Source organism: Myotis myotis, unplaced genomic scaffold (assembly GCF_014108235.1).
Source record: "Myotis myotis isolate mMyoMyo1 unplaced genomic scaffold, mMyoMyo1.p scaffold_m19_p_1, whole genome shotgun sequence".
NCBI classification, from domain to species: Eukaryota; Metazoa; Chordata; class Mammalia; order Chiroptera; family Vespertilionidae; genus Myotis; species Myotis myotis.
The window spans coordinates 218,250,226-218,267,214 of NW_023416313.1; the positions used below are offsets into that span (position 1 = coordinate 218,250,226).

At 41.3% G+C, this 16,989-nt stretch overlaps 1 protein-coding gene across 2 annotated transcripts in view; it reads right to left on the reverse strand.

The window, feature by feature from the left end:
* Positions 1-16,973, reverse strand: part of GOLGA5 (golgin A5) — a 31,387-nt gene extending 14,414 nt beyond the window's left edge. The window contains exons 1-7 of one of the 2 annotated variants that reach the window (XM_036316241.1): positions 16,827-16,973; positions 13,580-14,153; positions 10,018-10,245; positions 8,213-8,432; positions 7,426-7,549; positions 5,350-5,553; positions 903-1,073 (exon numbers count right to left, since the gene is read on the reverse strand). In XM_036316241.1, coding sequence (XP_036172134.1) covers positions 903-1,073; positions 5,350-5,553; positions 7,426-7,549; positions 8,213-8,432; positions 10,018-10,245; positions 13,580-14,123 — 1,491 coding nt within the window. In that variant the 5' untranslated portion in view covers positions 14,124-14,153; positions 16,827-16,973. The remainder of the gene's footprint in view (positions 1-902; positions 1,074-5,349; positions 5,554-7,425; positions 7,550-8,212; positions 8,433-10,017; positions 10,246-13,579; positions 14,154-16,826) is intronic. The other variant, XM_036316250.1, reaches the window with a different exon arrangement.
* Positions 16,974-16,989: the final 16 nt, after the last annotated feature.

Genomic DNA, 16,989 nt, shown 5'->3' on the forward strand with positions numbered 1-16,989 from the left:
ATAAGAAAAAAAAAAATCCAGAAATAATAGCAGTTACTACTTACCGAGAGCCTTTTACACATATCCTTATTCTCAAAATAACCTTTATCTGCATTTTACAAATGAGAAAACTCAGGCTCAGTGAGATAAACTGCCTTGTGCAAGGTAACGTCGATTAAGGGCCCAGGATGAGATCTATCTCTGATCTGACATTCAGGCCTATGTTCTAGACAAGCTAGACTATTCTCACAACTTCCCCACTTTCCTTTGTGGTTTATGTATGTCTTACAAATCAATAATTCTGAGTTAATGCATGGATGAATAGCCTTTGTGATTTTTTTTTAAAGAAGGCTTGCTACCCTGTACTTTATCTTCTCTCATCCTCAGAGACTCCTCCTATATTTATGTCAAAGACCCTATGTTTAAATTAATGGCTCAGTTTACTCTTAGATTAAATATAGTAATTATAAATAAACTATAAGATTATAAGATTATGCATGAAACTATAATTAAAAGACAATCCCTGGTCCCATTTTAATATCAGAAAACATCCCAGTTATACAGACAAGCCAAAATCTAATTTGTATTTAACTGTTAGAATGTAAGATGCAGAAGTATGAAGATTCTGTCTGGTTCCTTGTTACAATTCCAAGCCTAGAAGATGCCTGGCACATGGCAGACACTTGGTAAGCATTTGTTGATTGAATGAATCTGGTTACGTACATTTATTATTGCCATAACTTGAAGTCAATCAATGGACAAAAAACCTATTGCTTTAGGTTCACTTCTATATGGTGACTATTATTCCAGAAGTTCCACATGTTATTTCACCAATACCCTTCCCCTAAAATACAGAATCTAGCACCTCTATTAACAGCTGGGGGTAAATGGCTGTCTCTGAAGTGAACTGTAAGGAATCTTACCTGTAACTCAGATCTCAACTGATGTATCTGACCCATCAGTTTCTGTATTTCTTCCCTTTGCATCTCCTTTTCATGCCGAAGGTCTTCTAGCTCCATGCTATTAGCAGTATTGCTGTCCAGGCCTTCAAAACCAGATCCTTCCTTTAAGCTGTTAATTAATTTTTCTTTCGACTATTACATTAAAAAAAGAAATATTTTAAAGCAAAGCAGAGATTAGCTTGTATACTGAATATCGTCTATCATATACCAACTAAACCACTATGGAAATATTCCAATGATATCCTTCATCGAAGAAATTAATGGAGGAAATCCATTGGGATAAAAATACAACAGAGCCTTGCTATACAATGTCCTTGGACTTTAGTCCCCAGAACCATGTTATTGAAATTCATTAAGATTTTTCTCATATTTTTTATCATTCTTTCTCACCCTTATTTTTCCTATCACAATCCACTCAACAGACACGTATGGAGCACCTATGATGGGCTTGGCACTGTGCTAAGTGTCCTGTGTAATAAAGATAGTGTCTCTCACTTCGGATAGCACCCTCTGCCCTATAAACTAAAGGGGAGGTGACAAGTATCCAGCAGAGGGCAATAAATGCAAGCAGAGGAGGGACATGGTAAGATCACTCTAGAGTTCCAAGGAGGGGAAACCACTTCTGGGGAAGAGAAGACTTGACCTGAAAGATAGCTGTTATTACTGGTCCTGAAAATTGGCTAGGATTTTAACAGGTGGAGAGAAAACAGAGCGCAAAGCATAAAACTGCAAAAGCATGAAGGCCTTTAAGAACATTTCACTGAGATGCACTCAAGAGTATGTTAGGACCCATTTGTGGAGGTTTCAGATACCAGACTAAATGTTTGAATTTTATTTGGTAGGCTAAAACAAATGACCAGAAAGTAGACAGGGAAATGTTATGATGAGAGATGCATTTTAGGAGGCTTAATCCGGTGGTGGCATAAAGCAGGTGTTCACAAACTCTGGTCAGAGTGGCCCATTTCTGTATGTATAGCCTGTAAGCTAAGAATGGTTTTTACATTTTAAAAGTATTTTAAAAGTTAGAAACAGCCCAGCTGGCATAGCTCAGTGGCTGAGCGTCAACCTATGAACCAGGGCACATGCCTGGGTTGTGGGCTCGATCCCCACTGTGGGGCATGCAGGAGGCAGCCGACCAATGAGTCTCTCTCATCACTGATGTTCCTATTTCCCTCCCCCTCTCCCTTCCTCTCTGAAATCATTAAAAACATTTTAAATAGGTAAATGACAAAAACAAAGAATATATGATAGACGCCACACATAGCCCACAAGTCTGCAATATGTACTATTTTTCTCCCTTACAGAAAAAGTGTGCGGATTCCTGGCATAAAGGATGCAGTGGAAAAAGAGATTTGATATGGGAAGACCAGTTCAAAAACTGCTATAATTGTAGGCCAATAGTAAGACAATCAGCTCTTTCACCTTAAATTTAAGTATATGAAAGCCACTCTCCATCAAAAACTGTTGCTTTTTTATGTGGTATAATTATGGGTGACTTCTTCAAAATGTTCTGTAGTTTTCAAATTATCTATAATAAACACACACACACACACACACTAGAGGCCTGATGTACGACATTCGTGCACTCGGGGGAGAGGGGTCCCACTGCCCTGCCTGTGACCTTTAGTAGTCCAGGAGTCCTTGGAGGATGTCCGACTGATGGCTTAGGCTCCCCCCACCGCCACTGACACTGTGCTTGCCAGGCCAGCCATCAGCCCAGCTTGTGGCTGAGTGGCGCTCTCCCTGTGGGAGCACACTGACCACCATGGGGCAGCTCCTGCATTGAGCCTCTGCCCGCTGTTGGTCAGTGCACGTCACAGTGACAGGTCATTCTGCCATTTGGTCAATTTGCATATTACCCTTTTATTATATAGGATATATATATATATATATATATACCCACAGGGTTAATGCCCAGAGCCTCTGCTGAGCTTCAGGCCTGTATTTCTGATTGCCTTCTTGAAATTTTCACCTTAATTTCACATCAATTTTTTTTTTTTAAATACTGCCATTTTATTATTATTATTTTTTTAATACTCACCAAGGATATTTTTCCATTGATTTTTAGAGAGAGTGAAAGAGGAAAAGACAGAGAGAAGTATCAATGTGAGAGAAACATGGATTGGCTGCCTCCTGCATGCCCTCTACTGAGTACTAAGTCCACAACCTGGGCATGTGACCTGACCAGGAATCGAACCATGACCTCCTGGTTCATGGGTCAATGCTCAACCACTGCGCAACACCAGCCAGGCTTTATCTCCTATCTCTTAATCTCTAATACCTTATGCACCAGCAATAGGGAACTAGCTGTGGTTCATTAAATGCCTCATGTTCCCCAGGGTCCCTTGCTGGGTCACAGGCTGCTCTAGCTGAAATCTCTTCCCTACCACAAGTCTTGCTACTCATCCTTCAAGTTCATCCTCACTCCCGGGCAGATTTTAAGGGCTTATTGCATCAATAACTCCATCATATCAATTACTGCAGTGTCTTTCCACTAAACTGAACAATCTTTTAAGAAAGAGGACACATCTGTGGTAGGTGCTTTGTACCTCAGCCTAGGGAATAGTTAGGGGTTCAATAAGTACGTTTTAAATGAATTAATAAATTAGAATGATATAACAAAAATAATTATAAAGAAGAGTTTGAAGGAGACGGACATGATATTTCATGAATGTGGAATCAAAAAGGTGCTTGTAACCAATAAGAGGTGGGGGATAAAGGAAAAGATGGAGTCAAAATGAGACTGCACTTGCAAGCTCTATTGCCTAGGAAGATGGCAATACTTATCGAAATAGGAGAATGAAGGAGAAGCAGGTTTGAAGGTTGGAATGTCCCATGGCAGATTTTTGGAAACTGGGGTAGAAAAGTTAGGATTGGACACATGCTGAAGTCACATTGAGGCAGAAGCAGAGTGAGTGTATGATAATGCAAAGTAAGAAAGAATAACAAAACGGGGCTTAAGAATTTAAGAGAACTCTTCCTCTTTGGAGGTTGGGAAGAAGGCCCAACAGAGACAGAAACATCAGTAAGAGAGAGAAAAGAGAGGTAAGGCAGTGCAGGTCACATTAGAAGGCAAGAGTGTCAAGAAGGTAGGAGGGTTAACATTATCAAATGCTCTGCCAAAACCAAAGTGGGTGGAAATTAAGAAAAGGACAGAAAATATACATTTAGGTCAGTAAAAACTTTTGAGAAGACAATTTCAGAAAAGTAGTTAGGACAGAAACTACATGGGGGAGTTGAAGTTAATAATTCTAACATGAAAACAGCATATCCTATATAATAAAAGGCTAATATGCAAATTGACCAAATAGCACAATGACCTGTCACTATGACATGCACTGACCACCAAGGGGCAGACGCTCAATGGAGGAGCTACCCCCTTGTAGTCAATGCACTCGCACAGGGGGGAGCGCCACTTAGTCAGAAGTCAGGCTCATGGCTGCCGAGTGCAGCGGCAGTGGCGGGAGCCTCTCCTGCCTCTGCAGCAGTGCTAAGGATGTCTGATTGCCGGCTTAGGCCCATTTCCCACGGGGAGCGGGCCTAAGCCAGCAGTCGGACATTCCCCAAGGGCTCCAAGACTGCGAGTGGGTGCAGGCCGGGCTGAGGGACACCCCCCCAATGCACCCAAGTGCACAAATTTTGTGCACCAGGCCTCTAGTATACAATAATTCTGATAAGTCTGTCATTGAAAGAAAGGAGAACAGGGAAATGGATCAAAGTGGCCCAAAAGCCAAAAGGATTATTTTTTCATTCTTCTTCCACTAAGAAAGCATGTGTTCTTGAGTAAACTGAGCCAGAAAGGCAGCAGCAGAAAGAGCAACAAGACAGACTTGTGGAGAAAGGGCTTAAATATGGTGGGAGGAGATGAAGTGAATGCTCAGGCGGAAAAATTATCCTAGAAAAAATAAAATGAAAGGACATGTTTTCCCTCTGATATGAGAGGGAAAGGAAAGAGAAACTGAAAACTATACTAGTTGACTACAGTCTTTTTTAGTAAAGAAGGTAAGGTCACCTTAGATCTAAGGAAGGGGAACAAAGGTAGATGAGGCAATTCTGAGAGTTAGAAGAGGCCTAGACCAGTTGTTCTAAAAAATTCAACAGAGGATTAACAAGGAAGAATAAAATGGCTGTTTAACAACAAACATTAATATTCTCACAATGATTATTAAGGTGACAGGTTGAAGACCTGAACTAGGTAGTGGCAGCATGAATTTAAATAAAAAAGTGGTACGAATAAGAGACATTTCTTCCTTTTTACAATATTTCTAAGGAGATTACTTAGAAATATTGTTCATGTTTAGCCAACCTAGCTAAACACAAACAAATCATCTCAGACTTATAGTCTCAAAGTGTCTCCCAGTTAATGGGCATAAAACTTAACATTCAAACGTGTACATTTCATGCTTACTTGGAGTATTCGCGCAGCTTTTTGCTTGTAGTCAATTAATTCCTGCTTACAGGACTCCAAGTTGGACTTATTCATCTTGACTTGCTGCTGTAGCTCATCAACTTTCTTCTTCTCATCTGAATACTTTCTTTCTGACAGAGTAACTGCTTCTGCCAAATTCTGACGTTCCACTTCCATTTTATTCAGGCGTGCAGCAAACTCACTCTGAAAAATTTTTATATCATCCTTACAACATTCTGCTTTGAGATATATTTTACAACCATCCATTTAGCTATCTTATGGGAATTAGTTCAGCCTGATAATATAACAGGTAGGTAAAAAAACAACAACACTCTTCAGCCCAGCCAGGATGGCTCAGTAGAGTGTTGACCTGTGAACCCAGAGATCACGGTTTGATTTCCAGTCAGGGCACATGCCTGGGTTGCGGGCTTGATCCCCAGTGGGGGGTGTGCAGAAGGCAGCCAATCAATGATTCTCTCTCATCATTGATGTTTCTCTTTCTCCCTTTCCCTTCCTCTCTGAAATCAATAAAAATGTGTTTTTAAAACACACACACACACACACACACACAAAAACACTCTTAATTTGTTAGAAACTGTGCTCCCAAACACAGCAATGTATCAAAATAATTAGGGAGTTTGTTAGAAATACAGCCATCCAAGGTCTCCACAGGTTTACTGTATTGGAATTTCTAAGACTGGGCTTGGAAATCTGTTTTTTCAGAATTTCCCAGGTGAATCTGGTCATTTGGATACCAGATCTGATCTGATATTAGCTAATCAATGAAGAATGAGGTTTACAGAAAACTAGAAAGTCTATTAGAAAACAAATGGAAGCCCTAGTCGGTTTGGCTCAGTGGATAGACTAGCATCAGCCTGCAGACTGAAGGGTTCTGGGTTCAATTCTGGTCAAGGGCACATGCCTGGGTTGTGGGCTCGATCCCCAGGAGGGGGGGCATGCAGGAGGCAGCCAATCAATGATTCTCTCTCATCATTGATGTTTCTATCTCTCTCCCCACAATACCATGTGGCTCGCGAGCTGCAGTTTGCCGACCACTGGGACCAATGGACCCTGGCTGCCCATTAGCTATATCTGTGAACCCGTAAGACCAAAACACCAACACCTATGCCCTACCTCATACAATGAATGGGACCACTCTCGGGGAGTGGACACTGGGCATCAGAAAGTAGTAAGAGCTACTCAGGTGATTCTAATATGTACAGGGTTGATAATCACTGAACTAGATGCAAAAATTAATTTAAGAGTAAAACTCTAAACAAGTTTGTCTTAAAATAAATGAATCAGATTAAACTGGAATCACTAAAGGCTTAAACACAAAGAATAAACCAGATGCTCCAAGTTGGCTTCTAGTCAAATAATGGTAATGTTGGTTGCAAACCACATTAAATGAAAAGATGTCTACCTCTAGTGAATAGTAGCTATTTTAGGCACTCTCCCTCTCGGGAGCAAGCCAGTGCCCTTCCCATCCCCCTCTTCTTCCCCACAGAGGTGTAAGGGCAGGTGCATTACCTTTGCCTTTCTCTCTCCTAAGCTCCCAGGGCCCTTCTTTCTGCCTCTGTAAACTGTTTCCTGAGCCCACGTAGCCCAGCTACCTCTGTAATTTTCTAAATAAACTTTTTCTTATAATTTGATAAACAAATCTATTTTAATTGTATGTCAATATATAAAATAAAATAAATTTAGCAAGGTTCAAGCTAAATTTTCAAATACTTGGTTTCTGTCACAGAAACAGAATTTTCTGAAATACACTGCAGAATTTTATTAATGTTTGAGGGTAGTTTTTATCGTGCGCTAACAGGTGGCGCGGGCCACTTTTGCTAATTTTTTGCGCAAATGGCAACCTTCAGTAAAATTACGATAACTTTAGTTTACGTATTTACACGTTACCCGCATTCTACCGCTAGTCTATAAAAAACATATTAATATGTGTCCCGCGCTCTACTACACTGGTAGAACATATAAATACGTTTCCCGCACACAATGTGTTAAAGAGTAAATGTGCTATGAAACAGCATAAGGTCAAATAACAAAAGAACTCTGTTGTTCTTTTCTAACCTGCATTTGCTTATAGCTCTCCTGTTCTCTCTTCAGAGTGGCATCCGCTTCATGCAGTCTCTCCTGAAGGGTTTGCAGAGCTTGATTCTGTAGGCTACTACCTTCGCTGTGATCCTGCGTTATTCTAAATGAAAATGCATCACTTGAAATAACTCATTTCCACGGGGTACAAGTGACAAGGTAGAATAATTTTTTTAGAGTGTTGGCTTGTTAGCACAAAAAGGGTGGTTTGACTGAAACATGCTTAAAGAAATCTTTTCCCTCTAATGCAGTGGTTCTCAACCTGTGGGTTGCGACCCCTTTGGCGGTCGAACAACCCTTTCACAGGGGTTGCCTAAGACCATCCTGCATATCAAATATTTACATTACGATTCATAACAATAGCAACATTACAGTTATGAAGTAGCAACGAAAATAATTTTATGGTTGGGTCACAACATGAGGAACTGTATTTAAAGGGCCAGAAGGTTGAGAACCACTGCTCTAATGAAATGTCATCTATATTTTTAGGAATCCAAATATAAGTACACACCACTTATATTTTACACTATGCTCTTCAAATATTTTTAAATTCAGAATTTGCTAACAATGCAACTCAAGATTCAAATAATAAATCCACTTTAAATCACACACATTTCCAACATTAATAAAAACTAAATTTTCCCTCTTGTAAATTTCCAAAAGTTAAATTTTCATTAGGTAGAATGCACTAAGTGCTTATCATTACTTTTACTGGAAAGGGAGAATCATTCTAGCTCATGTTTTCATTGTTAACAGCATTAGCTACCGTGACTTTTCACTCTGTAAGGCTTCTAAAGCTTCTGTGCGAGTCTTCAGTAGCTGGTCAGCTTCCTGGAGTCTCACTTTCAGCACAGCCAGCTGGGAATCCTTTGCAGCCACCGCTTCGGTCAGGTCATCTACTTGGGCTCGAAGTTCTCGAGTTATTCGATCACTCTTTGAATGGTCAACGTTCCACTTTTCAACTCTTGCTCTTGCTTTGTTTAATTCTAAAAACAAAACAAAACAGAAGTTTCTGTATTCGACCAAACATATCTTTTTCAGAGCATACACAAATTCTCCTTTGAGTCCCTTTAGAACTTTACTTCTTGCCAAAATTAGCTTACAAATATCTTCAACATTTTTGCTCCCATTTTTCAAGGCCAACATTCACATCTGTATTACCGGTAACAGGTCAGAAAGGGGCATGATGCCAGCTGCTCTTCTACAAATGTTTTTTTGGGAGATAGATCATAAAGCATTTGGCCAAAAACCAGAGATAGCAGTAAGTCTTAGGTCAGTGAACTTGTAGAGTTCTGCTAGAGACAACAAAGAATGCAGACCCAAATGAAGGGTAGAGAATGTACACCCCAGCAAGACCAAACAAACAAAAAAAAGCAGCACAGAAAAGAATGTTTCTTTCCATTACTGTGGCAAAAGGATGATATTCTTTAAACCTAGGAAACTGATTCAGAAAGAGCAATGCAGTGCAGATTACCATACCCTCACGTGCCACCTATGATTGAGTTTGCCAGCAAAACAAACTTTGTTTTTAAATTGAAGCAAACTCTACAGGATCTCAGGAAAAGCTCTCTCTCTCTGTCTACATTAGTCTGGGTGAAGTAAGCTCTTTCTAGTCAGTCTAACAAGACTTAAACTATCTTCCTAATGCACTCTTCCGGGCCTCCATCCACGTCTTGGCAAAGCTCTTCCTACCCTCCCCACATTTCTTCTCATCACCCCCAGGAACCAAGGCAGAGATTTCTTTCCTTTTGTTTTCTCCTCAGCCACACTTACAATAACACTAACTATTTCCCCATCATTACCTCTGTCATGGGATTACTTTTTAATTACCCATTTCTGAGAAATCTGAGGGTTTTGTAGCCTAGGGCCACCACACTGCACAAATCCAGAGGGTACTATTCAAAGGAAATTCCATATTCATTTTATGTCCCCTAAAGCAGGACAATACAGCGACCTCACCGGCTAGTGTCCACTACCTTATCTAATCCTGCCTTTGGTTCATGAACAATTCCCTAGAAGGTTCAAAACAGATCAGCCAAATGAATCAGATGATTGCTAATGTTCTGTTCTCCTGAATTCTTAAATTTCATAGCTCCTAAAAGAATGACCAGCTCTAGCTGGTTTGGCTCAGTGGATGCCCAGGGTGCAGGCTCAATCCCCAGTAGGGGGTGTGCAGGAGGCAGCCCATCAATGATTATCTCATCATTGATGTTTCTCCCCCCCCCCCCCCCCCCCCCTTCCTCTCTGAAATCAATAAAAATATATTTTTTAAAAAAGAATGACCAAACAAGCCCATGTTTTCTTTTTTGGGTTGGCGAGAGGATGATCGGTCCCATTTTCAAATCTGGACCCTATATTTCTATGAAAACACTATTTACAAAAGTCTCATCTAACATATTTATTGTATGTGTCATGACCAGGAACTGAACCCACAACCTTGGCGTATCAGGATGATGCTCTAACCAACTGAGCTCATCTAACATATTTCTGATAGCTTAGCTGTAATCAATGTTTTAGTTTATTTTTGAAATGTTAAATTTCTAATCTTAGGCAATCTGAATAAGGCTCTACCTTCTTGAGTTTCCCTGGCTCTTTGATGTAATGAGGCCATTTCTTGATTTAAAGACTGAACTTCATTCCTCAGCAGTTGATTCTCCAGTCGAAGATTAGACAGTTCATGTGATTTGCCATCATCAGTAGATAATGGGTTGTGATCAGCACAGGAAGCATTTGATGATACATTTTCCTTTGAAGAATCCTCTTGGATTTCATGGCCAGAATCTGAATTACTAGAAGCTTCTGTGAAAAAGGAGTATATTGTTGTTACATTGAAATGCTCACTACATAGATATTAGCAGTCTACTTTGGTAGACTGCCTTTTGGCTGGCTCATGTGGACTGCTATAGCTAAAATACCATAAAAAATAAACTTAAATTCTCAATAGACTTTCCTCTGATGAAATTTCATTCTCATAGATGGAGCCTATAGACGTATAAGGATCCTGGATACACTGAATGGTGATAAAGAATAGATACAAGAATACAGTTCTGCCGAAACCGGTTTGGCTCAGTGGATAGAGCGTCGGCCTGCGGACTGAAAGGTCCCAGGTTCGATTCCGGTCAAGGGCATGTACCTGGGTTGCGGGCATATCCCCAGTAGGAGATGTGCAGGAGGCAGCTGATCGATATTTCTCTCTCATTGATGTTTCTAACTCTCTATCTCTCTCCCTTCCTCTTTGTAAAAAATCAATAAAAAATATATTTAAAAAAAAAAAAAAAAAAGAATACAGTTCTGCCCCAGTTGGTGTGGCTCAGTGGCTGAGGGTCAAACCAGGAACCAGGAGGTCATGGTTCCATTCCCAATCAGGGCACGTGCCTGGGTTTCAGGCTGGATCCCCAGTAGGGGGCATGCAGAAGTCAACCAATCAATGATTCTCTCTCATCACTGATGTTTCTATCCTTTTCTCCCTTTCCCTTCCTCTCTGAAATCAATTAAAATATATATTATTAAAAAAAATACAGTTCTGGAAAGTATAAAATCAGGAGTAATTTAGGTGATTAGACTTGGTCTCACTTTTGTCTCCAAATTGTTTTTGGGGAAAAAAAAGAAGTCTCAATACTGAAAATATTAGAAAGGCACAAAAGAACAGCTGTGGGTTTCAAGGCAAGGAGAGTTAATAATAGGTCAGAGCAGTCAGTTACATAGCAAACTGGAATCTAAATGCCTTACCTAAAGAAACCCTCAGATGAATCAGGAATTCAGATTCATCCTGTTTTTAATTTGCTACTGAATATGATGCAAATATATTTTTTCCTTACTCAAAGAAATTACATGCTAAAAAATGAACTATACTTAATGATTAAAATGGACTAAAATAATGACTTTACAAAGGAAGCTAAATCAATAATCCATTGGGGGGGAAAATGATCAAAAAACTTGAACAGCTACTTCCCAAAAGATGAAACCCAAAATAGTCAAATATTTGAAAAGATGCCTAACCTCATATAGCAATGAGAGAAGTAAAAAATAATGACATTTTCACACCTGATTAGAAAAATATAAAAAGTCACATTGAAAATAATCAAATTTTGGTGAGAACACAGAGCAAAAGGAACTCTTAGTCACAGCTGGTGAATTATAAATTGGTACAACCTCTTAAGAAAACAACCTGGTGTTTGCTATTGGTGTAGCTGAACACTGTCACATCCGACAACCCAGCAATTCCACTTCTAAGGAGCTGAGTGTGGGCTTTTCAACCTGGGGTGGTTTTGCCCCCCAAAGGACATTTGGTAATGTGTGAAGACATATTTGGTTGTCACAACTTAGGGTGCTACTGTCATTTAATGGGTTAAGATGCCAGGGATGCTGCTGAACATCCTACAAAGGACAGGACAGTCCCTGTAACAAAGAATTATTCAGCCTAAATGTCAATAGTCACAAAACTGAGAGACCCTGCCTTAGAGAAACAAAACTATTTTTGTAACTCCCATGTATTAACTGGTTCTCACTAACTTCCCTGTCAATCAGGTTGATCCCTCCTTTACAATTAAAATGTAGGCTGTTTTCCTTAAAAGTAGAAAAATAATTCAAGTCATAGTATCACATTACTATGGTACTTTCAATTTTTACTGGCCTAGCAACCACCTAAAACACAAAAAAAATTAGATGCCTGACTCCATTCCCAGAAAATCTGAATCAGGAGGTCTGGGAGATACCTAATAATTCATTTTTTATTAAGCACACAAGTGATTCTAATACAAGAAGTCCAGGGACCACTTTTTAACAAAAAATGATTTATAGGAATCTATCTCACACTCAGTGTTCCCAGAACAACACTAACAAACTTAAAGGATCTCTGCAGGGGATGCTGTCTCCAGTCCATTCTTTAAGACCAAGCTCCAATTACAGACCCTCTGAACCCTGACCTGAAAACTTAGGCAATTAGTTGCTTTCTCCTTTATGTTTTCACAACCCTCTGACAATACCTCAATTACTGCATTTATGACACTATATATAAATTATGTTAATACGTCTATCTCACCCACTATCAGTGGTTCTCAACCTTCCTAATGCCGCGACCCTTTAATACAGTTCCTCATGCGGTGGTGACCCCCAACCATAAAATTATTTTCGTTGCTACTTCATAACTGTAATTTTGCTATTGTTATGAACTGTAATGTAAATATCTGAAATGCAGGATGTATTTTCAGGGGTTGCGACCCTAGTGACTAGATCCTGAACCACTTCATTCACTTCTATATCCTGCCACCCATTAGGTTCTCAATGTTTGTATAACCACTGAAAAGATAGCTGAGAAGAAATTTGGAAGTGTGCATAATTAATCAATTGCTACTGCCTTAAATGGTCACCTCTGCCACTTTCTTTATCTTACAGATACAAGGCATATTTTATTCACTGGCAGCCAAGACTGTGGGAGAAGCTATAATGTTTAAGTACATAACAGATTCCCATTAATCACCAACTTCATAAGGAATCCCTGCAGGAACCTATCATGTTTATTGCCATTTAAAAATGGTTAGTAGGTACTTGAATTAGCCACATTAACATGTGAACCTCATTTCTGCAGATGAGCAGATGTCCAGGTAGAGATAATTTCACAGCAATTTAAATGAACTTGGATCACAGTTCAGTCTCTCAGTTTTACTTCTAGGGGGAATACAGGAAAACAACCACCACCCACAAAACTGATCGTCAAGAAGAGATGTGGAAAAACATATATATATGAAGTACAGCCTCCTGTCATTTTTATAATTCCAATGACAAAAAGAAATGAACTGAGAAAGTCCCAAATCCAAAATTATGTTTTCTTTCATATTTCAGAATTATTTTTTTCGTACCTTAAAATATGTTAGAGGATCATTTTGGATGTAATTTCTCAGATGCTGGGGTAATTACCCTACAGACAAAATTCAAAGGTCCCTACTATAACTGCATATTGACTGACAGTATTCCAAGCTGTCTCTCTTGTGTGTACCACACATTTCAGAGGGCCTGCCCTTCCACCAGTGGGGACAGGGAACACGAGGACGAGAAACACTACCCAAATGTATTAGGCTGTGATGACACATCCAGTCAGCTTAACTCTACAAGAAATAGAGGACTGATTAGCTACCATGGCTTTGGCTCCCAGGATTTTCTTCAATGGTTTTGATGGCGGTTACGCTGGTGTTCCCAGCACTGGCGCTTGTTGTCTGGGAACTCTGGAGGACAGGGGGCTTGCCCCTTTCTTTTTTTATTTCCACCCTCCCAGTAGGTTCCTTCTGCGAACTATTAAGAAAATCAAACAGCAGCTCATCATCAGGTTCTGACTTTTTTCTCCGAACAAACTGAGACGAAGGCCTAGGAACAGATGAGTTTTCAACAGAATGGGAGGCCTCCACTGAGGTCCTGGGTCCTGCTTTCGCATTTGTGGTGCCAGCTAGGATGGTGGCTCTTTGATTTCTGATGTTACCAGCTGCTGAGGAGATATAATTAGCTTTAGATCCAGTCTGGTAAGTCAAGTCTGCATTTTGCTGGTGAAGTTCAGGATAGTCAGTATTTTTGCTGTATACGATGCTGCTGGTGTTCTCTTTTCTACTGAGAGCGGTTGCAGCCCCTTGATCGACTCGGTTTAAAAGGTCTTCTGCCTTTCCAGCAAGGTCAGCAAGCCAAGACATGATGGCAGTAGAATAATCCTATTGGTGAACCTGTAAAAAGGACATGAAGTGATCAGTGTGGCGTAACAGCAGAGCCTGGAGTCAGTCTGGGTTGAATGCCTAGCCCTGCTTCTTACTAGCTATGTAATGTTGAGCAAACTACTTTACTGAAACTGAGAAACTTTACCTAGAAAGTGAGTAAAATAAATGTACTTATATTATAGGATACTTTTAAGATGAAATGATACATAAAAACACTCTGCAGAATGCCTGGTACACAATAAGCACTCATTTTAGAAGTTCCTAGTACCATAATTACAACTACCACTATTGTTATTACTCCTGTTTCAACAAAGGATAAATGTTAATGTAGCAAAAGCATCCAAATAGCATCTAATACAGCAAAATTTCAGTGCAACCAAATAAAAATTCCCTGAAGTTTGTTTTATGGTGCTAAAACTTGAAGAAACTTCTGATTAATACAAAATATATTTTCTTAAAATGCAACACTACAATGGATAACTTAAGGTGTGCACATAATCTGTCTAAAGCACACCTTCAAATAAGTTAAATACTCAGTACCTACTATGTGCACATTAAGCTAAATTAAGAATTAAAAAAATAAGACTGCATAGACATTAATTTGATATATGTTTGAGTACTTACAGCCTGACACAATGAATCAGAGTAATGACAAGTAACTAATCCTTGTGATATAGAAGGAAGAATACTGTATTAAAAAGTTAACAAACAGCCCTGGCCAGTTTGGCTCAGTGGACAGTGTGTCAGCCTGTGGACTGAAGGGTCCCGGGTTTGATTATGGTCAAGGGCACATGCTAAGGTTGCAGGCTCAATGCCTAGTATGGGGCGTGCAGGAGGCAGCTGATCAATGATTCTCATCATTGATATTTCTATCTCTGTGGGAAGCCACCTACTGTCTTCACTATTAGAGAAGTGTAAACAAGGAGCCCGGAATGCTGGTGAACCTTGAGCCCTGGCAAGGGCCAGAGCTATGCACCAATTGTTTAGTGCAGACAATGGGGGCTCAAGCAATTTCCTGACCAAATAGTCTCAGAGTAAATCTTTCTAATATTTACTGACCTTTAAGATAGTCTGTCTGTTACTGCAATTACCTGCCAGACTAAGGGCTAGATGTGCATCCAAAACTGAATAAAACTTTGGCAAGGCCTGGGCACGAGTGGAAGTCCTTTCCCTTGCATTGGGCTTTCTTCCTGGCCCACAATATTTCCAAATTATTATTTCTTGTCTCGTCTCTGTCATTTGCGCGGCCCTTCTCCAGATCCCGAACCCTGAACCATGCAGGATGTGGATTCAAATATCTCTCTTTCCTTCTCCATTCCTCTCTGAAATATATGTGTGTGTGTGTGTGTATTTTTTTTTAAAGTTAAACATTTCTAGACTGTGCACATTGTTCCTTTTGCCTGGAACACTCTTTCACTTTAACTCTGGTTCTTAATCTCCCCTTGAATTGTCATCTGCTCCCCAAACCTTTTAATTTCCATCTAAATCAGGTCTTACCATTCTGTTAGCGCATACTCTTTTCCCTCATAGGCACCTTTTTGTTTTATAATTGTGTTTCTTTTTCTTTCTCTCCCTCTCAGGGAAAGGGAGTAGGTGGGTAAAGGCCCTGTCTATTTTGCTCACCAATTAATTCCCCGCATGTAGCACACAGTAAGCACCCGTAAATATTGCTGATGGAATTTTTATGTCATCACATGATTTTCACAACCACATTATGCGATCTGTAGCAATACGTGTATCTCCCCCCGCCCCCCCCCCGCCCCCCGCAAGTGGGGAAAAGGTTTAGAAAGATCCCAGAGTTTAAATGGCAGCTCAGATACTCCAGTCTAAATCAGCCAGGCCCACCTTTTAACCCCTGCCTTTCCCACCTAGCCGCTCAGTATCTGAATAACCTCAAGAAACCCTCTAAATCTGTTCCTTAGGAAAGAAATGGGACCACTAACTCCCTGGGTACTTCACAGAGTTTAGGTTGAAGTCAAGTGAAAATGGAGCTGAAATGCTGTGTGACTACAACTCCCTGCGGATGTAAAGGGTCCCTTATTCTCGAGTAAACACTGGTGGTGTGGGAGGCGCAGTCTCTCTCCTAATAATGCAAAACACGTATTAGTTCCTTACGTGGCACCCCTCGTTTTAAAGCTACAGGGCTCTAAAGCAAGGCCTGTGGCTGCATGCTAATGACCGCTAATGAACCAATTAGACAAATACTGAGAAGGGCCCTGGGCACCGGCCCGGTGGATAAATGTCCCGAACTGACTTCAGAGGTGCAAACCCCTCCAAGAATTCCGCGGCCACTGCCCCAGGAAACGGCCACGCGGAGGGGAGGGGAGGGGAGGCCGAGAGGGCGTGGATGGGGCTGGCGGCGGGGGGGCCGGTGCAAGGGCAGGTGTCCACACGCAGGAAGGGAGGCTGGGGTCAGCGGGCCGGCCCTAGGGCGGGACAGTCAGTGGGTCCCAGGGAGGCGAGTGCAGATCCCCACTACGCTCCCACCACCTCGCCGAGCCTCCGGAAGGGGAACAGCGGTCCAACCGGCCTGGGGGTGGGGAAGGGAGGAGAGAGGAGGCCCCTTTCCTCAGCCCGTCACCCGGCGGAGACCAAAGACTCCGCTAAGGGGACGCCGCCCCCGCGTCTCAGGCCATTATCGCCCCAAGCGGACCCGTCCTACCCACTGGGCCCCCGCCTCACCTGAGGACTCCGGAGCCGCTGCACCTGAAGACTCCTGGGCCACCCCCGCAGCAGCCGCCCGGAGAGAGGCCAGGCTGAGCAACCCTGGCCCGCACCTGCCACGGCCCGGCCACGGCCCGGCTACTCTTCCGGGAGACGTGGAAGGGCAGCGAGGACCCCAAAC